Source organism: Myiozetetes cayanensis, unplaced genomic scaffold (genome assembly GCF_022539395.1).
Source record: "Myiozetetes cayanensis isolate MyiCay16 unplaced genomic scaffold, myiCay2020 scf19, whole genome shotgun sequence".
Taxonomy (NCBI): domain Eukaryota; kingdom Metazoa; phylum Chordata; class Aves; order Passeriformes; family Tyrannidae; genus Myiozetetes; species Myiozetetes cayanensis.
Genome location: NW_026087400.1, coordinates 12,142,814 through 12,170,032, shown reverse-complemented (window position 1 = coordinate 12,170,032; position 27,219 = coordinate 12,142,814). Strand labels below are relative to the sequence as shown.

Here is a 27,219-nt window from a genome sequence, read left to right as displayed (position 1 = left end):
CGGAGCCCTCCCGGCCTCGGCGCGGGGCTGGAGGGGCGTCCCTGCCTTCCTCCTCCGTCCTCCCAGCCTCGCAGCTCGGGCGTTCTCCGGGCTGTTAAAAGAGCCGTTCCCGGCCCCCGCTCTGCTCCTCTGCCGGAACAATGCGGCGTGGAAATTTGGGTGTATTTCCTGCACAAAGGCGACCTCGTGGTGTTGGGGTTCAGGAAAAAAAAAAAAAAAAAACCCAAAAAACACAACGAAAAACCCTTTCGGCCCCGTGGTGCTCGTGGTCTTTCCTGCCCCGGGTCTGGGTTCCGTATTTGTCGCCTTTCCCAGCTGATAATGCTGGGAAATGGGATCGGCTCCTCAGCCCAGGCCTGTGCCTGCCCCGTGCTGATGCTGGGTCTTTTTTTATTTTATTTTTTTTTATTATTATTTGAGAAGCTGCTCACGGATAATGGACTATTAATTTCTTCCCTTTTTTCTTCTTCCTTTTTTTTTTTTTTGGGAAGCTGCTCACGCATAATGGACTATTAATTTCTTCTTTTAATGGAGAATAATTGTCGTTTATTTTCGCAGATTAAATGCGAAATGGCGCGAAGGCTTGGAAGCCGAAATGTGGGATAAAGAACTTGCATTTGGGTGGTGATTTGTTGAGCTAAACTGTTGTGGCCATAAAACCTCTACTGTATAGCTTACTAGATTAAAAGAGTTCAAATGGAATAAAAATTGGGACACCTTTAAATTTATTTACTAGTGCAGACAACAGTATTTTCTTTGATTAGCAAGGATTCTGAGGAATTACTGAGGGGAGGTTTGTTCATCGTGAATGTGCCTCGTTCTGTAGCAGGGATGGGTAAAAGAGCAGGAGGTGATTTCTTACAGCTCTTTTGTCCTTATCGTGCTGCTTGCTCAGCTACTAGTTTGGTTAATCCTTGAGAAAAAGTAAATAATTTGCATGAATATAAACGTGTATTGACTCTTTTGAAGGAAGTTATCTCCGTGGGACTGTTGTAGGAGTGGATTTCATACAGCACTTGGACGGATATTGTCTCCCTGACTTACCTGTCCGCTTCTGTGCTCTTTATTTCATGTTCTGCTCTTTCAGTCAGATAAACCTGTACCAAGCCTGTGCACTTGTGGATGTGTAGCATGGTGCCTCCAATCTGGGCTTTGGTTTGCCTGAGAAATTCAGTGCTGCTGTTTTAACTTGGGGCTTTTATGAATTTGCTGAAGCAAAAACTAAGCTTTTACAGTAATCAAGGAACAAGGAAACTTCTGCTATTTGCATCTTCCTCCTCGAAATGCCCGAGTTTGGGGTGGGTTTTTGGTTGCTGGGGTTTTGTTTTGTTTTACTTGAAAAATTTTGGCATCCCTGTACTGCCTTGAAAGACTTAAAGCTGGGATACACAGAGCTCCCAGCACTTCATAAATGCTGTAGGAAGACACTTTTAAATCACTTTTTATAATGGCAGTGGGGTGACAGGACTAAGGGGGTTGGATTCACGCTGATGGAGAGTAGGTTTAGGTTAGATATTAGGAAAAAAACTCCTCCCTGGGAGGGTGGGGAGGCCCTGGCACAGGTTGCCCAGAGAGGCTGTGGCTGCCCCATCCCTGCAAGTGTCCAAGGCCAGGTTGGATGGGGTTTGGAGCACCCTGGGCTAGTGGAAGGTGTCCCTGCCCGTGGCAGGGGTGGAACAAGATGGTCTTTAATATCCCTTCCAACCCAAACCATTTTATGATTCACTTTTAGAGTAAGAGAGGGGAAATAACAACTCCCTGAGTGATTTTGGACTTTATAAATTACGTGTCTCTGTACTTTTACCTTGAAGCATTTTTTTTTGTTTGTAGACGATCTAAATATAAAACACTTTGATGTAGCTTTTAAAGAAGCACGAGGCAGTTTTGGGTGCTTTCCTTTTCTTTTTTTTTTTTTTTAAGTTCTATTTTTTAACAGAATGTTCCCAGTTTTCCTGCAGTTCACTCCTCAGTGGCAGTGTGGGAGCCCTTTCTCAACTCCTTTTCTTCTGAAAAGCCTGAGAGCAGATTGAATTTCCAGGTTGCTCTGTTGGGGTCTAGAGCAAGTCAGGGGAATGTCCTTGGAGCTCTTTTTTCCTGTCCTCTGGAAAGAAGTTTTGGGTCATGTGCTGCCTGAACTGCACTGTTGGTATCCTGTGAGGAAGGTAAACCCTTCTCAAGATATTAATTCAGGGAGATTGTGGAATACTCTTCCTTGCTGTGGTGCCTGCCATGGGCAGCAGAGGCATTTATCCTTAAACAAAGCTTTGTGTACTATTTTTAGATGATCTCAAGATCCATTTTTGTATAGGGAAAGTAGGGGCTTATCTGTGAACTGGGAAGGATCACTGTTGACAGGCCTACATCTGAAAGTTCATCCCTCTGATCTTACAGGGACATCAAAACATTTTTGACAGCAGCAGCCCCCTGAATATCTGGCAGTTTTGAGGTCAGCTGAGGCTCTGAAATCTGGATCCCTGGGTGTTCTTGCTGTGCTCACCTACCAGGAGCCACAGCTCTCTTGCCAGTTGGTCTCTTCCTTTACTATTAATAATAAATTATTAAGAGAGGGGGAACAAAGTTGGGGAAGGGTCTAGAGAGTCATATGAGGAGGGGCTGAGGGAGCTGGGGGGCCTTAGCCTGGAGAAAAGGAGGCTCAGGGGCGACCTTCTTGCTCTCTGCAACTCCCTGATGGGAGAGGGGAGCTGTGGGGGGTCGGGATCTGCTCCCAGGGAACAAGGAACAGGACAAGAGGAAATGGCCTCAAGTTGTGTCAGAAGAGGTTCAGGTTGAATATCAGGAACAATTTCTTCACTGAAAGGGTGTTCAGGCATTGGCAGGGTCTGCCCAGGGAGGTGGTGGAGTCCCCATCCCTGCAGGTGTCCCAGGAATGACTGGACGTGGCAGTGCTCCGGGCTGGGGGACAAGGTGGGGGTCGGGCACAGGCTGGACTTGGAGGTCTTTTCCAACCTAAATGATTCTGTGATAATAAGGTTGATGGGTAAATCAGATTTCAGTGTATATTGCCATTATCTGTTCCTGTATCCATTTTATCCATATTTCGGGCATCAGCTGGTGCCCAGGACACAGGTTGGTATCAGATTGCTTAACCTTGGGCCGGGGTTTGCCCTGCACTGACCCCAGAGCCAGTGGAAGGGGCTTTGCAGGAGCTGGTGAATCAACTTTCCAGAAGTGTCACACATTCTCTAAAAAGGAGGAGTCCTGGTTGTGAGTGGGCTGGTGTGTTGTCCCTCTCTGGACACAGCTGTGCCGTGTGTCACAGGCACAGGGAACAAGCTCTAATGGGGCTTGTGCTGCTGTTCCTTGAAGGCAAAATAACACTTTGGGTCAGCTGATGGAGCTCAAATCCCCTTAGCAAGAGGGCACACACTTCATCTGCTGCAAGCCAGCTGTGAAAAACATGGATACAGCATGAAACCAGAAGATATTTAGGTGCAGCTATGGGAATCCCTGTAGACAGAGCAGTGTAATAATGGACTAACCAGGGATTTGTTGGCAAACCAGCATGCTCCTGGTGCAGTCCCAAGAGCTGATTGTCAGCACTGCTCTCACCCTCACAGGATTGCCAAGGCTTAGCTGAAACAATCAGAATGGAAAAAACAAGCCTCTTTTTCCAGCTGTAATTCATGCCCTGCTATCCCTAGGAATAGACACTTCCTTTCGCAGGGTAGTCCCTATCCACTCAGGAAAAAAAATCTCTCTGCAAGGAAAACATTTTCTGCCTCAGACACCCAGATTTCCAGCTCCTACCCTTGCAGGTTTTCAACAGGCTGAAGTAGCTTCCTAAGTCTGAGAAAAATATTTTGTTTTCTAATCAGTTTTTTGTTTCCTCCTTAAAACAGCACCGCCAAAACAACATTCACGTGAATATAATCCACTTGAGTAGCTCTAATTGTGTGGGTCTTAGCAAGCTTAGGCCTCTTCAGGAGAGGACAGCGAGGGAGTGTTAGAAAGCCTAGAAATGCTTTTATTATGTAACAGGCCCCAGAGCTCTGTCATGCACTGGAAGTGCTCAAAAAGTGGTTGTATTGGACTTGAATAGTCTATTTTTTTGTGTGGCTGAAGATGAGTGGGAAGAGGAGTGTTACAGCTGTGATATTTCGTGTTTCTGTGCTTTTTCCTTAGATATATCCCTGCAGGTTTTGTTTTCTTTCAAAATGAATTAAAGAAGAAACCTAGGCAGTTCCAAGGAAAAGTATTCAGTGAGAAGTTAATATGATTTTACTTATTAGTTGATCTGTTTCTCTCTGAGAGTAAGATGATCAAAGCAAACACTAATAGCTCTGGTAGATCCTGTAGTGGTTTTGGAGAGCTGTTGGTGTCAGAGGTCCATGTTGGAGTTGTCCTGCTCTTGGAAATGTGGGGATTTGGGAATCTCAGGACCTGTTCTTGACTTGGTAGACCAGCTCTTCTTCCAGTCCTGGTGAGTAGAGCTGTAGTTGGGATCATTGGGAGGGTTAGGCCTGCCTGGAAGCTGTGGCAGGTTTTATCCTAGGACAGTGTGTCCCTGGATTCATACCTGGCTTCTGGGATGGCAGGAGAAGGGAGAGGGGCTGGGGAGGATGGAGAAACAGTAGGTACAGGAAACTTGATCTGCACTTGAAGAATCAAGGAGCTGGAGAGAGGCTGGACATAAGTGCTCTTAAATGGACTTCTCCTGGCTTAATATCAGTGGAGGAGTTTCTTTTTATGAATTATGTCTGGGGGGCTCTGACATGGTTCTTGATCAGAGCTCAGTGGTGGCTGACCACGGTGTTCTGCCCCAGAGCTGCAGGCCCACAGCTTCTCCCTTGGAATTCTTTCCAGAATCACTCCATAGGTCAGCAGTTGTGTTCCTGCAGTGAAGGAAAACTTGGGAGGAGGTCACTTACCTTGGTTACAGCCTGTTGTGTGAGGAAGGAGTCAGCTTAGCCAGGCTGATGGATGGTTGTTAGCAACTGGAAAGGAAAATGTAATAATGAGCTGGGATGATGGGGCACTCCCCAAAATCTTGAATAATCATTCTCCTGGCAGCCTGTCAGAGATGACTTCCTAAGTTATTAATGTTCTGAGGAAAATTAAATATTTAATTGCACAAATATTGGTTTCCTGTTTTTAAAGGTACAGCCTGAAAGGCTTGAAGGAAAGGATCTGGAAAAGCTTCAATTTTATTAAAAATACATAGAGACAATATGCTTGCATCTGTTTTTCAAGATCCATAATCTTGAGCCTCTTTGCTTTGAAACTTTGAGGACATTTAAATACGTGCTTTAGAAGTGGTCATGGAAAATACCAAGAATGAAAACTCTGCTTTTTTAAAAGCACTTCCAACCTTAATGTATGGTTGCAATGCAAAATGGAATTAAAAGAAACTCACAACTGATGTGTCATAGCTGTGAAGTCTGTCACAGCACGAATCCTTTAGAGCTGCAAAGATGCCTGGACACCTGAGTCACTGCTTTTTGCTTTTCGAAAGATGACAGCAAATGCCCTCCTGGAGTGAGTGCTCAGCTAGACAGTGAAATGTTTGAAGGGTAAAATGTGAAATAGAGACAGAATTTTATCAGGGAACTGTTCTCCCTGCTCTGGAGAGCGAAGGGGAGGATGAGCTCCTGGTGTTTCTCCTGCCGTCACCTGCTCTGGGAAGACCACAGCTCAGCAAAGGGGAGGAAAAGGTTTGGAAAATCAGGGGTTTACTTTCTTGGGAGATGAGAATGCAGGAACACGGATAATAAGGAAAATCCTCACTGGAAGGGGAAGGGACTTGGAAGCAGTTGTAGCTGCAAGAAGTCTCAGGGCAGTAACAAATGTTTGGGCAGGGGAAGGGACACAGAGCAGGGAGGAGCTGCTGCTGGAGAGGCTGTGCCTGGAGAATGAGCAGAGGGGAGAAATGGAAGGGAAACTAAACTGATCAAGGGGTGGATTTGGGTAAAAACATAAAACTTCATGGAGATTCAGGTATTATTCGTAATTATTTACTGACCATCTTGCAAATGGCTGCTGTCAGGGGAGTGTTAGGTGGGATATTAGAAAAAGGTTCTTCCCCCAGAGGGTGGTTGGCACTGAACAGGCTCCCCAGGGCAGTGGGCACAGCCCCAAGGCTGCCAGAGCTCCAGGAGGATTTGGACAACGCTCTGAGGGACAGGGTGGGATTGTTGTGGTGTCTGTGCAGGGCCAGGAGTTGGACTGGATGGTCCTTGTGGGTCCCTTCCAGCTCAGGACATTCTGTGAATCTGTTCTATGATTTTGTGATCTTTAAAAGGATTTAAAAGACAGGAGGATTAGAAAGAAATTTCAAGAAATATTTAGACTTGAGTGCAGCCTTTGTTTAGCTCTTTCTATACTTCCAAGAAAAATTATGCATAAAAGTTATTTTAAACTGTGTAGTAGTATCAGTAATTTCCTTGGAAATCCTGGGCCCAGTTCTTTAGGAGCCTTTAAAAAGAAAACCCCTTAGTCTGCTCTACCTTGCAGTCATGGATGAGCTTGAGGACACACTTTTAACTCTGTACTTAAATCCTCTGGAAAGCCTCTGATTGTCCTTCCAGCAAATCCACACTGCCACGGCTTTGTGGCATAGCTGGAGTGGGGGAGATGGATGGATGGATGGATGGATGGATGGATGGATGGATGGATGGATGGATGATCCTGGGGAGGTGGTGATACCTGGCTGGGAACAGGATCCAGGAAACCACGGGTGTGGATACCATTTCCACCTGGGCTGCTGCAGCCTCCCCTTTCCTGGGTAATACCCAACTTCTCAAGCTCTGTGTGCAAGATTTCAGGTATTTTATCCAGAATTTTTCAGTGAATGAACAAAATCTCTGAGAAATCAGTGTTGGGTTGCACTTACCCTTCTTGGATGACACCAAAAATTTTTACAGAGGAAAGGAACCCATTTTACTGATGACTATTCAGTAAAATTTGCCCAGGAAGAGCCAAGAAGAAAACCACCTTTGTCTATAAATGAAAACCATTGACTGGCTGTGGGTACAGAAATGGAGAGATGCAGCTTTTAACCAAATTGGCTGTAAAGAAGGACAGCTCCATACAGTCAGATTGAATTTTAATCCCTTCAGAGAATCCAAAATCTTTGCGTTGGCAAATCCTGCCTGGCCACAATGGAAATATCCCGAGCCAGGGCAGCCTCATAAACACAGAAGAGGGACCACAAGCCAGAGCTTGCCATGAAACCAAAGACATGTTAAATCAAGAGAAAGAAAAACTGCCTTTTTTTTTTTTTTTTCTTTTGAAAGCAGTTAAAAGATGATGAGAGCAAGGAAACATTTGCTTCACTCCTTCAGAATTTCAGCTCTAAAAGATTTTCCTGTGGCTGCCTCTGGGAGCCCAGGACAGGGAGTACAAAAATGGGAGTGGGGATGGATCCTACCCCAAACCAAGAGTGTATGTGAGATTAACAAAGTGGTGTTAAGCCCAGGACAAGATTTTAATGTCAATTAAGGGCTCTTGGCCTTTCCAGAGAGCAGCTGGATACTGAATTCTGCTGCTGGAACCTGAGCTGCAGCCCAAGCACGTCACCTCTGCCTGGGGTATCTTCCCATCAGCTGGAGCCAGAGCTGGACTCTTTCCCTGGCATTTTGCTGTGTGTTCTTTGCACTTTACCCAGTCATTAATCCAGTTCCTCCACCGCCCCTGGGGTTGTGTGCTCCTCCCACACCTGGGATGGGGTTGTGGAGAGCTCCTTTGGCTCCCTCTGTGCCGGGAATCACAAGGAGAAATGGGAGTCTGTGTCTTCAGGAGGAGCTGAGCTGGAGTCCAAATGAAAAGAAGCCATTGTGACATTCTGGTTTTGCCCTTTGTTATTTCTCCTCCTCAGAAGGAAACTCTGTGTCATTCTCCAGCAGTGCTGGTTGATTACTCTGTTGCAGAAGTCAGAAAGCAGGGAGAAGGTAAAAATGTTTTTGACTTCATGTCCCAGGTCTGCTCATGCTGCTTCAGTCACCCCTTGTAGCAAGAAAACTTGATACTTCATACCTGAACTGATACTTCAAGAGCCTGGAAGTTCTTAGTTACCCACAAATTTAGGTCTTCTATCAGGAAAAGACCCCTAAGTATCTGGGAAGCTTGGAAGGATGAGGACCCACAGCAGCTACATTGCCAGGCTGAATTTTCATGGGCTTGCATCAGTTTTCTGGTCTTCTTGTATAACAAGCAGAGAAAAGGGTTAAATTCTCAGTCAGAAATTGGGGTATATTTGCATATAATTGTCTAATCAGGACTTGAATGGCCCTTTGGAATTGCACACTGAGGTGTATCTGAGAAGGATGTCTTGGCTGAAACAATGAGTGAGATTTCCTGGCTGTTAATTATTAACAAGGAACACTTAAGCAGGAGGGAGGGAAACTCATTTAACCCCGGGAAGGGTCAGAATGAGAACAGCTTAGAGGTTTAGACCTAGGAGTAAGAGCAGATGCACGCATGTGTCAGGGCAGAGTTAGGTTGGATGCTGAGAAAAGGTTCTTCCCCAGAGGGTGGTTGGCACTGAACAGGCTCCCCAGGGCAGTGGGCACGGCCCCAAGGCTGCCAGAGCTCCAGGAGGGTTTGGACAACGCTCTGAGGGACAGGGTGGGATTGTTGGGGTGTCTGTGCAGGGCCAGGGGTTGGACTGGATGGTCCTTGTGGGTCCCTTCCAAGTCAGGATTATCTGTGTTCTAAATGTTGCCTTGAAATCCTGCTGGCTGTAATTACTGTCTGCTTTACCTTTCTGTACATGAATAGTTCCCTTTTTGGGGGTTGGTGTAGGTACTTCTGAAATATCATAAAGAGAGGGAGTTAAGTTTTGGTCAGCATTGACTGGATGGTGAATTTTCCCAAAGAGGTCCTTCTCTACAGCTTCTGCTGGTGTTAACCTGGAAGTGTTCGGGCTTCAAAACATCTTTCGTGGATTCTAAGCAGAATATTTTAGTCTTGTGCTGCTTCTTCATTTCTTTTTTCAGGTGTAAAATACAGTGGTGATTATTGAGAATTTTTTTTTAATCTTTTGGTGAGAAGGACAAACTTGAAGATAGTTTGGACAAGCGTAATAGCAAATGCCAAAGTGTTCTTTATTTGTGGCTGCAGCCTCTTTCTCAGCCAACGTTGCTGTTTTACTGATTTAGTTGGTGGCCTCCATTTATAACAGAAGGGAATTTCCTCTGTATCTTTGATGTGTTCTTCTGGAGGTTGCTTGTCAGTCTTCATGGTTTGGGTCAGTGCTGTGACCAATAATGGCTTCAGGGACTTGGCTGAGGAAATACTCATTTCAAGTAGTGAAGCCTTTCCAGCTAATGTGTTCTACACCTTAGAATAATTTAATTTGGGATAGTGGCAAGGGCACCCAGTTCCTCCCTCACTGACCTGTCAATTGGAGTGCTGCTAATGGGATTATTTAGAGACTAGTGTGTTCCATTTTAACATACATGATCAATATAAAAATACAGGATGAGATGAAGTGCTCTAAATGACAAAATCTGCTTGAAGCCCTGCCCTGCTTCAGATACTGTGAAATTCTGCAGCTCCCAGTCCTGGATAAACTGCTTCATGGAAAGAGGTGCTGGATTTTGTAGTGGTACTCTCTACAGGAAGCTATTTTTCCATGATATTCTGTTGCTGATATGGAGGAGGTGATAAGGTTATTTTCCTGCTTATGAAGCATTGGACACATGGGAATTATGTTGTTCCTTCCTTGCAGATCACAGAGGCCTTGTTAAAGGAAAGAGATAAGCAAGCAAAGTGGAATGGGATTCCCTTGCTGTTGCAGAAGCTGTATGAGCACAGCCACCCAAACAGCGACTTCTCCCAGTGCCAAAGCATCCTAAAGGTACTGCCTGCACTGTCCTTCTTACAGCCAGGCATGATTTTGCCTAATATCATAATTCTAACTAATTTTTGAAGCTGTTTGCATGATAATATCTCTGAAAATGGGCTGGTAGGTAAGAGCTGGGAATGCATGTAGTGATTAGTCAGCGGGTCACACAAATCGTGGGAGGTGATTGTGTTTATGCTCATGAGCAGTTTTCTTCTTGAACCATCTCTTGATTTTTTTTTTTAATTTTTTAATTTTTTTCTTTACTCCATGCAGGAAATTTCTCCCCTTCTTTCAATGGAAGCCATGGCATATGTTACAGAGGACAGAAAAGCTGCTCAAGAGTCCACTTTCCCAAATACGTACACGTTCGACTTATTCGGAGGAGTCGATGTGAGTGTGTTTTTTCAACAATATCAAAACATTTCCTCATGACAATCATGCCCCTGAGAAATCCCTTCGGTGAGGTCTCTGAGACCTTTGAAGCTCCTAAATGCAAGCTACAGAATGAGTTTACCACGTTGATGTTGACCCTTGGAGTTGTGCCTGTTTCTATTAATCCAAATACTAAGGGGGGGTGTTTTTCAAGGTATCACATAAAAAAGTGGGCTTTCTCTTATATGATAAACAGCCAGAAAACCTGGATATTTCTTCACTCAGTCTGTTTTTTAACTTACAAAGGTGAGGTCTTTAGTTCTCAGTGAAAACAGTTTCAGACGATTCCTTATTGTGAGATGAAATGCTACAGTTGGAACCAGAGCAGTGAGAATTTCACTTACCACTGAGGGATGTGTGGCAGTTTTTTAGGACGCTCTTAGCCACGTTGTCTGTGTTTATTGCTTCATCTATGGAAAAGTGGGGTTTTTTTAAAGAACTGTAAGTTTTCTGTTGAGGTTCTGGCAATTTATCCTTTTGTTTATTTGTTTTAATTCCATGTTACAGAAATACCCCTTTGTTCAGTGTTACAGTGACCCACTCTGGGATCTTGGCTTCCATCAGAAATGCATGATTTATATTTTCTGATGAACTAATTGTCACTCTCTGCCTTTTTCTTCCCTTTTTTTAATTATCTAATTAAGCAGTTTTTGCTGCTGCTTTCTTGTTACACTTAGCATGCCTTTACTTAAGTAAAACTGGTATTTGTGCTGGTTTGAAAGGAGCAGTGGTTTAGTTGCCTGTGTGCTGTCAGTTGAGGACAAAAGTCTTCAGCTACCCAAGCAATTTAGAACACTTCCTGAAAATGTTCTAAATTTCCCTTTTGATTTTAAAGGAAAATAGTGATACTTCCTGTAGGAATGATTTTAACAATAATGCACAGAATCTGTGTGTGTTGGGGGTGAGTTGGTTTTTTTTTTTGCTGATTGGGGTTTGGTTGGTTTTTTTTCCCCTTGGGCTGGAGATGGCAAATATCAGATATGCTGTAATTACCTGGTGCTGTGGCCAGAGATTTGGCTGATACAGGTGGGTTTAATGTGGTTAAAGGCAGTGGTAGAATCCAGTGCTGTGATTTTTTTTTTTTTTTTTTCCAAAAATCCTGCTCTGTGGCTTGAAGGGGAATCAATCTGACCTGCTGGTGCTGATTGTTTTGCAATATTTTGGACTGTGAACCATGAGTAACTCTGAAGGACCCTCAATTTGCAGTGTATTCTCTAAGCTATAATGGTAGTATATTCTTTATAATATTTTTGGATTCTGACAGTCTTTACATCAAGGAAGAACAAAACCACGTTGTCCTCCCTTTATATGAATCCATGTAAAATATGACCTGAGGGTGCAAACACATGAACTGATGAAGCCTCTTGGATTTTATACCTGAATGCACCCCCATTCCAAGCAATAAGATCTCATAATTCCCTTTCCATGCCTTCTACCACACGACATTAAAGCATAAAAAACATAAACCCCAAACCTTGAGCTGTGAATTCTCCTCCTAAAACAGGAGCCATTCATATGAGCTCTGCATTGCTGCTGCAGTCATTTTTCTCTACTCTGTTGATGCTACAATTACTATTACAAATATTGCTGGAAAATGTATGTTCCTATTTATTTATTTGTCAGTGCTTAAAATGTGGCCTCCAGGTGGTTTCCTCTGTGTCTGGGTGGGTAGTTCATTAAAAGAAGGGCAAAGTTAAGCTTGGACTAAGAGGGCAAGTAGTAAATTTTAAAGTTTATTGATCGGGTGGGTGGTGCCTACATTGCTGTTGATAATTTTTAACTGAATTTTAAAACTAGGGGCATTTTGCAGTACTGGGAGGAGTTATCAGTTGCTTCTAGTGGTTATCTCTCATTTTTAAATAAATACTTATTTTTCAAAATGTTTTAAGACAAATCAATGGTATAGACTGGAGCAACTAAAGATCAGTTCTGCATTTAACAGGACCACAGTCCTAGTCTTGGAAAACTGATTGTTACATTCCTTAAATAGAAATGAGGCAACATCTGTAAGTATATAATAAGTATAGATCAAGGTGATGAACACCAGCAGTGGCTTTTTCTTGGTGAGATTAAAATCTGGAGCAACCAAATTCTGTTGTGTCTAGACCTGAAATACCTTTGAAGGCCAGAAAGATTTAGGGAAAGCCTTTGCAAAATTTGCATTTCTCTGCAGATTATTGCTAAAGATTCCCTGTTTTGGGAGATGTGTGGTAGCCATTCCTGATTTTATCTGGAGGCATGTGAAGGCACATTCCTTGCAGGCTCAAATTCTTTCAGACTTGCCAGTGGGAGATTATTTTATACAACCATTACTGTTTCTTCAGGGTAAATGCAACTATTTTTTATCAGTGTGATTTTGACACCAGTGGAGTTTTGATTGTAGAGCCTCCATAATTCACCTCTGTGACTTCAGCAGAGACAGGTCCATGTTTGACTTTTGTCACTGACAAATTAATTGGTATTTGTATCTAAATGATCATTCCTTTAATTCTTTATCTTATCTTTACAGCTTTTGGTAGAAATTCTCATGAGACCAACTCTTATTACCCAGAAAAAGAAGCAGAAAAGTAAGTAAATAGCATGTTTTATCTCTTCCTCCCCCCCCTAATTTTTCCTTGTGTTCTTATTCAGACAGAAATTGTTCTGTTTTTCTGTTATTCTCTTTCCATACCAGCAATTTCCTGTTGATTCATTTAGGAATGAATCACTGGGCTCTTTGTTCTCCGTGGTACTGATTCGTGCTGGGATTTGGGATAGTCACCTGTTGGGATAGTCACACAGCTCCAGAGGGTTCATACACTCAGCACAACATCCCTCACTCAAAGGACTAAATCTGCAATCCGTGGAAACTCTTATTGCTACTGTGGCTACAGCTACAGTGAGCAATTTTTAATAATAAGCCACAAAACATTGTTTATGTAATAGGAGCTACAGAGATTGTGAGATAAAAAATGTGCTGTTCTCCTGACTCATTTCCACATTGCTGTGAGGAGAACTTTGCCAGGGGGTGCAGTGGCTTCAGCACAACTTTCCTGCTGGAGCAGCTTTGCTTTAGTGTTTTCATTTCCCCTGTTTGTGACTCTGCAGGTTCCCTGAGCCCTTGTGAGGAGAGGGACTGTCCTGGTGCACTCTGTGCCCTTCAGCCAGGGAACTTCAAAGGTGAAGTGGCTTAAACTTGAGCTAGAGTCAGCTGTTGTAGGGCTGTACTGAAAACATATTTTAAATATTAAAATGTGCAGTGAATCAGATGGTAAGCTGTTCTTATAAAGTCCAGGTGCTGTGTGGAGAAAACTGCATGAACTGTCATTTTTTTCCCCCCCATATTAAATAATTTAACATGTGAACAGGTCAGGTAAAGACTTACAGAGTTGTAGAATGGTTTGGGTTGACAGGGACCTTAAAGATCATCCAGTTCCACCCCCTGCCACGAGCTGGGATACCTTCCACTAGCCCAGGTTGCTCCAAGCCCCCATCCAACCTGACCTTGGACACTTCCAGGGATGGGGCAGCCACAGCTTCTCTGGGCAACCTGTGCCAGGGCCTCCCCACCCTCACAGGGAAGGATTTCTCCCCAATATCCCATCTAACCCTGGCGGTTTGAGTGCTTCTTCCAAGGCATTTGCACAAGTGATGTGAGATAGCAGCCTGAAATTCTCCATTTTATACCTTTCTGTGGCACTCCTTGGCATTGGTGCCCCTTGGCAGCCTCAGGCTGGTGACTGACTGTTCTCTCCTTTGCAGTAAGTGATGACCTCATCAAGGACTGTCTCAGCATACTGTACAACACGTGTCTGTGTGTAAGTACAACTGCTGCAAAAGACAACATACGGACTCTTAACTGTAATTTAAACTTACTCTGAAGCTTTATGTGAAAATTCCTTCAGTTAAATAGAGGACCACCCTATACTTCAGTGTGTTACACAGTTTCTCAGTCAAGTTAAATCCTCTGGTTTGGATCTTTCTGTCTCTGTGTTTCAACAGGAAAGCCATGCCAGCCTTTGTTGAGCTCCATCTTAAAATTTGAAACTGGAAATGGATCTCTGTTAACCCCAGCTGCAGCTGGTCTTGTTCAGAAATGGATGCTGGCCAAGTGTTTTAAGTTTGATCCTGCAACTCCTTCATGTTCTGGATATCAGTTTAGTTCAGTTCTGTGGATGGCAGAGCAGTGCTAGGGAAGGTGCTGGGTTAAAGGCCTGTGGAAATACCCTGTCATTAAGATGCTAAAAGCACAGGCCTCCAATTATGCATGCAGGGAACATCCTCAGGATTGTTTACTTCATCACACACTTCATTATGCCATAACCCAGGGAACGTTGTTTAACAAAAATTATAAAAAAAGACAGGCAGTTGGTGGCTTGGAGCTGTTCTGAAGACATCAGCTTAATCTCCAGAGTGTGAGTCTTACACAATCATGTCTCACTGCTGAGGATCTGCAAACATGGGAGGGGAAAGAGAAGGGATGCTTTCTTTCTTGGCTTAGATGATTTTTTTTTTAACTACAGGTAACGCTACTTCTGCAAACTGTGAATAGCCTGAAGTGCTAAGAAGCGAGTTTGCAATTTTTAGAGTAGCTGCTGTTTTAATTCGTTTTGGTATTACCGCTGTCTCTTGAATGAGAAGTGTGCAGGATCACAGAAGTGGTGTGTGAGCAATATTAATGTGTAGATATTGAGGAACTATCTAAGCCAGTGTAGTTCTGTGATCACTGGTGATATGCCAGGCACATACAGCAGACAGCTTTGCAGGCAGTGAGGAGGCAGTTTTAAGTTCCTGGCTGTGCTCTCAGCAGAGCTCAGAGCATGAAAGTTGTCTAATAATTAGAGCATGACAGCCAGTCTTAAATTCAGTGCTGAACTCAAGTTCAGGCCTCAGTGTGACTTTTGGGTTCATCACCAGGTTTATTTAGGCCAGTGCTGCATTTGGGTGGCTCAGGCTGAGAGTGGTGCTGAGGGTTGAGGAGTGGCTGCATTTGCCATGACATGGAGCTGGTGACAATTTGTATGGGAAAGCAGAGACAAGCCTCTCTGGAGTGTTGCCAGGCAGGCAGTGTTGAGTTTTGATTCAGGCAAGTAAACAACTCTTGAGGTGCAGCCTCTCATCACGGAGCCTGTCGTTTTTGCAGGTTCATGGTAACTCCGAACAAGGACTGGGGTTGGTTTTGGTGGCCGTAAACACGACTTTTCCTGGTGTCAGGGGTGGCTGGCTCAGTAACACACCATCTGTAGGGCTGTGTCCTGCAGGTGCTGTGACGTGGGGCTCCTCAGGGTGGGCTCTGACCGGGTCTGTGCTCGTTTCTAGACGGAAGGAGTCACGAGGCGACTGGCAGAAAGAAACGACTTCGTGTTGTTCCTGTTTACACTGATGACAAACAAAAAGACATTCCTGCAAACTGCAACGCTCATTGAAGATATCCTGGGAGTTAAAAAGGTTAGTTGCTGGTTTCTTTGATTTATTTGTATGGCTTTTCAGGCCAGTAGAGGAAAGAGCTGTTGCTTTGAAGAGTTGCTGAGGACAGTCCTCTTAAGCTGCCAGTCCCACTTGTAGTTTATTTGAAACCTCACTGTTGGCAGTGATCATTAACTTCAATCACATCTCATACAGAAGCCAAACTGTTCACGTGGAGTCATCCTTGCAATGCTTTTCCATAGCTCAGAGGATGATGGGAGGTGAGCACCCATCATCTGAGTACCTCACTGTCATTAAAGTACAGCCAGTGTTTCAAATAAAGGACATGAACCTCATATACAGTAATTTTTCATCCTTGCCTTCTGATTACCCTTCACACATTATATTTGTCCTCATGACATCTGGAAGGGCTTCCCATCCTTCTCCCTCACCTTGGGCTTTGTCACCTCTCAAGCAAGTTGTAGGCTGGGGAAACAGGACACTTCAGTCTTCTGCACAAATGAGGGTTGTTTTTTTTAAATATTTGCCATCATCATTACAGCTGAGTTCTCTGATGTGATGCAAATAAAATATTAAAGGTGTAACCCTGGGAAAACCCTGCATGAGCAGTGTCTATGTACATTTTGTGGAGAGAGTCAGGTGTCTGTAACTTGATACTTTTTTTACTTAGAGCGAGGTTGAGGTAGGTGTACTCTCTGAAATAGATAAGAAAAAAGCTTGGTTTGTCTGAACAAAAATGGTTTTTTTTCCTGACAACTGTTTTCAGCCTCTTTTTTATTAAAAAGATCTTTTGATGAAAAAACTGAAAAGTAATTTGAAAGGTGATTCTTATCTGTGAGCTTCAAAGAAAAAACAGAAGTGGAAAACAAAATTGAAACTTTTAATACCCGAACATAATTTATGTGTTAAATTGGTTTGTGGGGTTTTTAGTTAAAAAGGGCCCCCAGATTTTTTGCAAATATCTAGTCTTTAAAATCTGTACAGCAGTTGTAAATCCCATCTGCTTTCAGAGTCTTTGCTTGCTTCTCCTTTACTAACATTGGAATAACCCACAGAGCTCCCCAGGGAGGATCTTGTGTCTGTGTTCACTTATTGAACGTCACATGTGACTCAGTTGGTGTTGCCTCCTCCAGGAAATGATCCAGCTGGATGATATTCCCAACCTGGCCAGCCTGGTGTCCAGCTTTGACCAGCAGCAGCTGGCAAACTTCTGCAGGATCCTGGCTGTCACCATTTCTGAGCTCGACACGGGCAGTGATGACAAGCACACTCTTCTTGCCAAAAATGCCCAGCAGAAAAAAAACCTGGGTCCTTCTCGAGCTGAGATTAATCAAGGTAATTGTTACCCTGTGAACAAATCACAGTAATCTCCATAGTAATCTCAATTTTCCCCTTTTCAATGTCATTTATGTTTCTGGAGGATACTGAAAGTGCTGTGTCTTACAGAGCATTTTTCTTTATTTTCGTGATCCCTCAGGCAGTTTCCTGGAAACAGTCTTTCCTGCTAATGAACTTTACTTTGTAGCTTTTGGGTTGATACAGTGTTGCTAATTAGGTGGGTTAATTTCTGTCATTTCAGCACTCTCTGATGAACTGAGTGGCTTAAAATAATTGGATTTGCTTTCACTGCCTCAGTCATGTCCATGGCAACTCTTGGTAATTCCGTGTCCTCCTTAAAAGACTGATTTCTGAACTAAAACTGTGTGCAGCGTGGTTGCTGTTGGAGCAGTTCCTCTCTGATTTTATCTGATGTTGTGTTGAGCAGGATGTCTGCCTTTATCAACAAGGAAATTGTGTTTAATATTAGTTATGTTGCCCACTGTTACCAAAACAGCCTTGGAAATCCGTAGGTCTGATCTCAGCTTTAACTTAGGGCATAGTGTAGGTTTCCTTATTTTGCTGAGTACTCCTCAAGTGCAAAAAGCCTTGCCTAGAAGGATCAGTAGGAGTTGGAAAAGTTAAATTGAAGTGCCCTCAAATATAGAATCTGCTGTTTTCAGTTCTAACTGTGCTGAAAAGCATTTGGGCTTCTGAAGCAGATGTGAGAGCAGGAGGCAGTGAGAGATGAGTAGCATAATACAGCAACTGAGAAACTTTAATGGGATGGGTGTGTTTTCTACTCTGGGATAGCCAGAATTCTCTTGTGAAGAGCAGTGGACCAGTATGGGTAGGTGTGGGTACTGAGTTCAATTTCAGTCAGTTGAAATTGGATCCCCCAGAGCTGAACTTAACCAAGCAAATGTTTAACTAGTCATTTTTTGTGTGCACGATTAGAAACTGATTCTGAGATGATAAAATATATTCTACTTTAAGAATTTTATCAGGGAGCTTATCCTTTAAGAGATTAAATTCTTTCTTATAACGTTAATGACCAAATTCTTTGCCTTTTTCCAGTTGCATCTGCAAGTGTGTAGTGAAGTGAACCCTATGTATCTTTAATAAATAGGTCCTGTAATTAAATTATTCTCTGAAAACTTGAGGGCAAAATGCAGCTCCCCAAGCATTTTGCAAAGCAGTGACTTCTGTCCTTGCACTGTTCCTTCTAAGGGTGCAGTTTCACCATTAAACCCCTCAAACCTGAGGCTGCTGTGGGGTATTCCCCATCTGTTTTGCTCCTTGATGATCTCATTCAGGAAACCATTACTTAAAAAGCTGAGGGCTTTCCCCCCAGCTATTCCAGTGAGCCAGTTCAGTTTGCTGTGAGACAAACACCACACACAGGAGGGGAAATGAAGGAGGAGCATCACACAGAGGAAAGGGGGTGTGGAGCTGCCCATTCCAAGGGCTGGTGCTTTACTTCTGCCAGCTTAATTGTCAGCCAGATCAGTTCCTTGATATTGACTCACTGTGGACTGGAAAACAGCACTGAATTATTCCTGGGATGTGAAACTCTCTTCCAGTCCTTAATAGGAGGCTGCACTGACTTCTTCCATCTTTGGATCTTTCTGATCAGATCTTTTTAACCATACTCTTCTATATCCCTGATGTAGATGTTTTGGTACCTTGTGGTATGGAGGGTTTGATGACTGCTGTGTTGGTCTTAAATAGTAATAAAGTTATTTTTCTTTTTTCCTTTTTTTTTTCTTTTTATTTTTTCAGCTACACTTCTGAATATTCCAGGCTTCATAGAGAGATTGTGCAAACTGGCAACACGGAAAGTGTCTGAAACCACAGGTACTTCCAGCTTCCTCCAGGAACTGGAAGAGTGGTACACCTGGCTGGACAATGCACTGGTTCTGGATGCACTGATGAGAGTGGCAAATGAAGAGGCAGAGCAGAGCAGTACAGGTACCTGGCTTGCATTCCATCCTAACCTTCTCCAGGGTTTGCCACTCATCTCAACTAGAAATATCAGTATTTAGATCTTATTCCCAGTTTGTTCTCATGTAGCACTGATGTTTTTTTTCATGATTAAAAGTTAGCAGAATAGGTAGGAAATGTCCTTCAGCAGTCTGTGCCCTTTGCATGCTTAGACAGCCCTGTAATGCTGTACATCCTCAGCACTAATCTCCCTGCAGAGACAAAATAACCCTTCTGAGGTGAGTGACTTCATCAGCATTTTCCTCTAAAACTTTGGCTGATGGCTTTGGGTCCAAGTGCTTCATACCAAGTTAAGTGGCCCCTTCTTTAAAAAGGCATTCTAACTTCAGCAAAATTGAGTAAGTAATTGGAGAAAAATAATTATTCCAGTTAATACAACCGTAGGAAAATGCTTTGAAGCACATGTGTGGTTTGTTTCTTCACCCTTTGCTATTACAAAAATGCAGGGTATGTCTTGTAAAACTCAAAGTACTTAGTATTCCTGTTTCTGCCCTTAGCAGGGTAATTCTGCAGAGGGTTATGAAAATTATTTAACTGTGGCCTAAGAATACTGTTCCTGAGGTATGAAATGAAAGTATATTAGGAGTAAATGCTTCTGATCTCTCACCCATGCTTTCATTACATTTTCTGCCATGTTCTGGTGCAGTGGTCTGTTAATTCATTTAGGTGAGCCTACTTATTTTAGGTCATTTAGCTTATGATGAACAAACAGTTTTTAAAAGCTTGTCTCTAAATTTCCAGCTGTATTTTTTTTCTCTTCTGCGATTTAAATCGGTCACTTGCTGTACATCGCTATTTTTAGCTGAGAGGAAGATCCAAGCAGAGGGGCTGGTCCTACACCTGCAGTGTTCGGTGTAAAAGTAATAACTGTAACAAATCCTTGCTGTTGAAGCTGCCTCAGGCTCACATTTTTTGCCCATCTTGTCCAGAGTCTTCAGATGAAAGTGGGTTGGCCAACAGCTCGACACGGACGCAGCTTCCACAGTCCATGAAGATCATGCACGAGATCATGTACAAGCTGGAGGTGTTGTACGTTCTCTGTGTGCTGCTCATGGGGAGGCAGAGGAATCAGGTGAGCCCTGGGACGGGGTCACACGGGCAGCTGATGTGCCTTTGAACCCGAGTGCTTGTTAATCGGGTCGTGGACACAGAAACGTGAAGGGCAGGGCTGAAGGCACAAAGCTGGGCAGGTCCCACCGTGGCAGCCGTGCCCAGACACACAGGAGGTGTTCCACTGGGAGACAGGGCTGGTCCAGTCCCCACAGAGCTGCTGCTCTGGTGCAGGATGGATGCAGGAGGATGTCTCCTGCATGGGGATCCTGTCCCTCTGTGTGAGGAAGTGTGTGGGTGTACCTGGATGCTGCAGAAGCTGCAGCCAGGCCCTCTTACCCCTCATGGGGACCTGTTTGGATGGAGCCCCTTTGTACCTTCCCCATCCTTGGGTGCTCTCACTTTTGGAACCCTCTGGAGTGGTTTGAGTGGGTGATTTTTGCAGCAGATTCCCATGTCTTGGCTGAGTGTGAGCAAATTGTTAAACTCTGAGCTGAGAGAATGCACTTGAGTGCTGTCTGCACTGGTCACTGCCTGGAAACCCCACTTATCTGTTCTTTTTGCCTTTCTTCCTTTTGAAACAAACAAAAAAAAGTTATTCCGTGCCTCACACGGGCTTATGGAGAACCAGTCCCTGCAGCCTGGCTGTGGTTTGATTTAAATGGGTCAAAAGCATGTTGAGCAGGGAAAAGAAAAGCAGTCCTTGGTGCAGTCCTGACAGGTTTCCAACTTTGTCAGTCTGCTCAGCTCAGCAGAGCTCGGAACAGCAGGGACATTCACGTGCCCTGGAGATTGGGAGGCCAAACTGGTGTGGGTGGAAGGGACCAGGAGGGCCAAATTGGTGTGAGTTGTTGAAGGGCTGTTGTGTTGAGCAGGAGTGGCTGTGTTGGGGGGCTGTTGCTTGAGCACATTTATCTTGAGGATTTTGGCCTTTGCTGGTGACCTCCCACTGTATCGAAGTCACAAACACTCACCAGTCTCTTAAGTCTCTTGACCTGAATTTAAAATAGAAGTTGTAGTGCAGTTCCAAACATAACTAACCTGCTCACTCTGAACCTACAGAAGTGGTTGTGGACTCCCCATCCCTGGGAGTGTCCAAGGCCAGGTTGGATGGGACTTAGAGCAGCCTGGTCTGGTGGGAGATGTCCCTGCCCATGGCAGGGGGTGGAATGAGATGAGCTTTAAGGTCCCTTCCAACCCAAACCATTCAAGGATTCTAAATGGATACTTGGCATTAAAAATAAATAGATTCTCTATAAGAGGGAACAAACAATTGTTGCAGAAACCACAATCACTACCATAAGCAACTGTTGTCGTTCCTTTTAGAAATGCTGTTTCTGTTGGGCATAAAATGAAATTTAAACGAGGCCCAAGCATAACGGGAACCACCAGAACGTGGATCCGTTAGGAGGACTTTTTTTTTTTCCATTGTATCAAGCCAGATAATTCATCCCTGCCTGATTTCACCACAGGAATGCAGTTTTATAGATACTGCAGAAACAGCTTGCACTCATCCTGCTGCCACTGCTTCAGGGAGCTGGATTCCTTCCCTCCCTGGGTCAGCTCCAGTGTATTCCTGTCAGATATGACAAGGCAGAAAATATGCTGCTGAAACAGCTAGCTTTGAAGCTGAATTTATTTTTTAATTTCCTGGGAAAACAGCTCTTTATCCTTCATCTGCTCTCTCTGCCCCTGTGCAGATGGGAAAACCAAGGATAAAGCTGGCAGGACTGAGGAAGGGGAACTGGTATTGAACTCTTGAAAGATTTGAGTTACTTCATTCCCAAACACTTCTTGTCCAGAGTCAGCTCTTTTTTTTTTCCTTTTTTGTGAAATCCTTTGCCTTTGAAACACATATCTTTCATTCCTTCATCTGCATAAAACTGGTGTGGCAGATGTGACTCCGTTTCCCTTCCTGAGCCAGGCAGATGGAAACTGGAGCTGAGCTGTTCTCCGTGGAAAGCTCCAGTGTGAGGGACAGCGGTGTCTGCAGTAGCACTCTCATTGGCAAGCATTGCAGCTGCTTGGTGGTGTCCCTTTTCCATGAGGGAATTAAAGCACAGGATCTGTGATTCCAGTCCAAGCAGCCAGAGGACTTACTGGTTTTAGGTTGGATTCGTTTCTCGTGGAATTTCTAAAGGGCATCATAAACCTGCTTCAGTCCACCATGGCAAGCAGCACGATGGTCTGGTGTTTGCTTGAAGCATTGTGCAGCTTCCCCAGCTCAACCTGTTTACTCCAAATCATGGGTGTAAACTTGATTGCTGGTTAATTTGCATGAATTGATAACTGTGGTAGCACTGACTTGCTGCCACCTCAGGGGTGAGCTCACCCTTGGGGATAAGTGGTGTTTCTCTCATATCTGTGCCTTTGCTTCCTTCTCATCATGGTCACACCCTAAATTGCTCCCCTTTTATATTTTCCTGGGCTGTCCTGCATGTCTGTGCTGGGGTGAAAAGCCATCAGGTGATTTCCTTGCTCCTGGTGTAAGGAGCCACACTGCACACAGCAGAAACTCACATTTTAGTGGTGAGAAAGCACTAGGCCAATTCATGTGAAGGTGGGCAGCAGTAGGAAAAAATCCAAGGAGTTTGAGGGATAAATACAGAGCAGGGATTGCCTTGGCATCCCCAGGTAGTTGTAATGAGTTTGAGGTCTGGGAGAAAGTGTGATGCAAAGGCAGTGACTGTCATGCAGCTCCTGTAAGGTGAGAACTTTCGAGCTGAGCAAACTGAAAAGTGAACAAGACACAGTTGAAATTAGGGATGAGTCATTTAGAGGGAGCAGACTCAGGAGTTAAAACTAGGAACAGAGAGAGCTTCTCCTGTAGTGAGGGCTGAGGCTCTTGCAGGCAGCTCACACACTTGGCTTCCTCCTGTTGTGCCTGTGCCATGCTGGCTGTGGAGGGACAGGGAGAACACAGGGAGCTCTTTGTTTGGAGAGATTCCTCAGAGCTGGTTTTGTTGGAGGTTTGTGATGAGATCTAGGTGTCCAATAGCATTTTAAAATACTGGAGCACTAGGGGACTCCAAGCTTTGCAATCTCTCAGGGAGGATGGACGAGGTGGGAAGGAGTTGGATGCATCTTCAGGTGTGATACTTGGGATGTCCAGCAGCAGGAACGTGATTTCCATAGAGATGGGGCAGCTGGTGGCTGCAGCCAGGAAGAATGCAAAAAGGCCATCAGCTATGATGCAAATAAGACTGAGAAAATGGAGAGCTGTAAAACAGCATCAGGTTCAACTATTTTAGATTCATTCAGATATTTGAGTAGATAGAACAAATTTGAGTGACCTACTGGAAATGCTGCTCATTATAGAGTCATTTTGTTTATTGATTTTTAAGGAATATGTCCATTAGTGCACTGGGCACTTAATTTTTGCAGCCTGTTGTGCTTCCCAGTCATGTGGTTTTCATTTGTACTCAAGGAATACTGCTTATCCTAGCCCTACAGTTGATGAGAGTCCCACTTTGTATTTCCCTTAATTCCTCATCATCCAAATTGCTTACATCGAAAGTCTCACAGCTTGGACTGAAGGTATTTAGCAGCTGCTCACACCAACATTAGGTGCTTTTTTACATGAGTAACCCTGTTTCAAACACGTCATGATGTGCTGTGTCCCAGCTTGGCAGGCAGACTGATAAATAAACCCAAGTATTTTAGCATTTCCTTCTCTCCTGATCATTCTCTAAAGAGTTCAGCTTCTCCTTAACCTGAAGGAGTGTGGTTGTGTTACTGCTGTACCCAGCTTTGCTCAGAGCTCCTGCCCAGATCAGTTGAACAACACCCATTAGATAGTTTGTGTTGTCTTCAGAGGCCTTCCTGAGCTTCAGCTGTGTGAGTGGAAAGGGAGAGGACAAGGACACTCCGTGGGTGACTGGCAGCAGAACGTTCACAGCTTAGCTGTGTAACACAATTGTTAGGTACAGATGCATTTTCAGTGTGCTGTAAGTCATCTCCCCCTGCCCAAAGCTGCTTCCAGAGGAACATTGGTTAACAAGCACTGGCAGACAGCTCCCAAAATGTCTGTTTTCCCTCCCTGTCCACCAAATGGAAGCTACTGTAACAATACACCATGGTGGGTGTGAGTGTTAACTCACACTTGCTGTTTGGTACAAGAATTCACCTTCTCTTGGCAGAGAATGACAGAATTGTGCCCATCTGTTTCCAGACCACGTTATATCTGTGTTTGAGGCTGCAGCAAATGACTTTGTACCTCTCTTTTGTCCCCAGGTTCATAAAATGATTGCAGAGTTCAGGCTCATTCCTGGCCTCAATAACTTGTTTGACAAACTGATCTGGAGGAAGCATTCAGCATCAGCCCTGGTTCTGCATGGACACAACCAAAATTGTGACTGCAGCCCAGTGAGTAACTCCTAAAATTCTGTGTTGGGTTGTCATATCCTGTCATACAATCCTCAGGAGTTGTGCTGAGGAACTGGGTGCTTGCACAATCCACAACTTGACATGTGGCAGCATTCGGTTTCTTGGCAATTATTGTTTTCACTGAAGTCTTTGGCTTGTGCCAGCCATTTAGCAGGGACAATTTAGCCTCTCCTCTCTCCTAGTTTGGGAACTGGGAAAGGGGGTAAATTGGTGGACCCTGGAAGCCAGAGGTAGAAGATAACCAAAACTTAAGGAAATGATAACTAGGAGGGGCACAGAATACAAATTGGGTCGCAGTCAGATTTAGGGGGGGTTGAGGTTTTTGTTGTATTCTTTAACTTTTTTTTTTCCTTCCAAACCTAGATATTCTGAATTGATCAATACATTGATGAGCTTTTCTGCCTTTGCAGTGAGAAGAAATTAGCAATTTTATAGGCTTGGAGCAGTCTATTTTGGGAAGCCTGCAAAGTGCAGCCTTTCCCCTTTATGCAAGTCACTTGCTCTGCTGACCCAGAGGGCTTTGATTTGGAAAGGTTTTTTATTCAGCTTGGTAACTAATGATATCCAGAAACCCTAAAGCAAATTTTTTTTCTTACTTTTCTTGTCTCTTTTTAGGACATTACTTTAAAGATACAATTCTTGAGGCTTCTTCAGAGCTTCAGTGATCACCACGAGTGAGTATGAGAAGCTGTGGTGGGTTGTGGCTCAGTGGTGTTTGCCTGGTTGCACTTCCAGCTGTCCTGAGCACAGGGCAGGCTCCACGTGAAGGGAATGTTGTCCTGTCCTTAATTCATATTTCAGGTGCTTTTCAGCTCCTGCTATGAGCAGCCTAAGGCTCTGCTCTCCAGTGGGCATGTCTTGATATGCCTGTTGATGCTTGAAACCAGCCCATTTTGCTTCAATGTGCTGGAACATGTCTCTGATGAGTTAACACTTTCTGGCCGAGGAAATAAGGAGGCAGCTTTCATGGTGTTGTTTATCTGCCTTCTCCCTGAGAGCTGGTAGTGAGCCAGTGGGAACAGGGAGAAAGCTTCTGTCTACCTTGCCAAAGGCATCCTTAGGGAATTTGAGGCTGCTGGAGTAGTTTGAGGGGTTTGCTTGGAGGGTTTTTACTTCTGTGCTGCTGGTGCAGATGTAATTCTTGCTCTGTTCTGACTTGTGGAATTGCATCTTTGATTCCATCAGGGTCCTGTTGCTCTGATTCAGTCCTGTGAGATGGTGTCCACTTCTGACAAACCTCTGTGTTTGAGGCATGTTGTACTTCAGGTGCTGGTCAAATCCACAGCCAGGATGATATTTCTGTGCAGGTTTTATCTAATACTGTTGGCTACATTGGAAGTATCAGCCTTTTTGATTGTGGAGTTTTAGCTTTGTGAATGGGAAGCTGACCCACTGTAAATCCTCCAGGCAAGACATTGTTTGCCCAGGAATCGCTCCAGGTTTTCCAATAAAATCTGTTTAGATGACGTTCCTACTTAAGTGGCTGCTACAAAGATCTCAGGCTTGTTCAAACAGAAAACAGCTCCCAGCTGTAACATCAGAGCAGGTGGAATGTGTGGAATCTGGTGAAGGGTTTTAAACAAATAATGGCACGAACTTCCTATGAAATCACAGATTAGCTGAGGACAAGAGGAGAGCAAGTACTTGTACATTAATATTAATTTCAGTAAAATTGTGTCTAAAGCAGACTTGCAGAACTGTTTGTTGGAGGGAGAGGAGGGCTGTGTTCTCCTTGCAGAAACCTGTTAATCCACATCAAAGGAAGCTTTACAGGAGAGCCTCAGTGGGCACTAATCTGGATGATGGTGTTTGGAACAAGGAGACACTCAGTCCCCTTGGGTCTAATAATTTATCTTCCGTGTAGTTGCTGGTTTGATGAGTAGTTTCCTTTTGCCCCCTCATCACTGCATCCTGTACTCCCTGAGGTTCCCTGAAAATAATTCTGTACAGTCTGATTCTGAGCACTTTGAAGTAGGAAGATGCTGGCATTGGGCAGCAAAGGGAGCCCCTGGACTACATTTGTACTCTGTCAGACTTGTTCTGCATTTAATTTGCTTCACAGATGAAATAATTCATTTTCGTTACGCGAAATTCGGTATTTGATAAAGAATTTCCTGCAAATTCCTGGGGTTTATATCCATTACTGTTCTGATCTCTACATTTCATGATGTTTTTAAAGATTTCCAGAGTGAAGTTTGCTGAGAGCAATGAAATACAAGGATGATTGAGTACTTTTTTGCAGCTTCTGCTTTCTAACTGAGACTTATTACTGATAAAGAGCAGTATGCTAAGGCAGAGAAAAACTGTAGGAAGCTGTGAAAAGGTTTGCTATTTAAGTCCTCTGAAATTCAGCAAAATGTTGCTGGGATTTTAAAAAATGAGAGGAAAATAATTACAAGCCATGAGATTTTGAACAAGTCAGCAAAGAGCCATCATCACCTTAAAGCTGGTCAGTGTTAAAACTGGAATGTGGTAAATTTTGGAGGAGGTTCACCAAATAGCAGCTGTCTGGCCTGGGGGAGGGAGCAGGGTGGGAATGCTGTGAAGAGCAGCCAGGTGAAAGAGGATTACCCAGCCCTGCAGCCCTGTGGCTTTGCTTCTCGTGGAATTGCATGTTTGCCTCTGGAATTCATCCTGGTTTTCTCCCCTATTCCCCCACTGTCTTGCCTTAGGAACAAGTATCTCCTCCTAAACAGCCAAGAACTGAATGAGCTGAGTGCAATCTCCCACAAAGCCAACATCCCTGAAGTTGATGCAGTTGTCAACACTGACAGGTGAGAGGGAATAGAGGGCTTTGGGCAGCAGTTTAGGAGTTTTTT

General features: G+C 44.0%; 1 protein-coding gene across 2 annotated transcripts in view; it reads left to right on the top strand.

Annotated features, from left to right (window-relative positions):
• Positions 1–27,219, top strand: part of TRPC4AP (transient receptor potential cation channel subfamily C member 4 associated protein) — a 34,135-nt gene that overhangs the window by 308 nt on the left and 6,608 nt on the right. The window contains exons 2-13 of one of the 2 annotated variants that reach the window (XM_050313571.1): positions 9,689–9,817; positions 10,079–10,195; positions 12,747–12,804; positions 13,325–13,396; positions 13,979–14,034; positions 15,536–15,664; positions 16,777–16,978; positions 18,743–18,931; positions 19,894–20,036; positions 24,248–24,379; positions 25,016–25,074; positions 27,073–27,174. In XM_050313571.1, coding sequence (XP_050169528.1) covers positions 9,689–9,817; positions 10,079–10,195; positions 12,747–12,804; positions 13,325–13,396; positions 13,979–14,034; positions 15,536–15,664; positions 16,777–16,978; positions 18,743–18,931; positions 19,894–20,036; positions 24,248–24,379; positions 25,016–25,074; positions 27,073–27,174 — 1,388 coding nt within the window. The remainder of the gene's footprint in view (positions 1–9,688; positions 9,818–10,078; positions 10,196–12,746; positions 12,805–13,324; positions 13,397–13,978; positions 14,035–15,535; positions 15,665–16,776; positions 16,979–18,742; positions 18,932–19,893; positions 20,037–24,247; positions 24,380–25,015; positions 25,075–27,072; positions 27,175–27,219) is intronic. The other variant, XM_050313572.1, reaches the window with a different exon arrangement.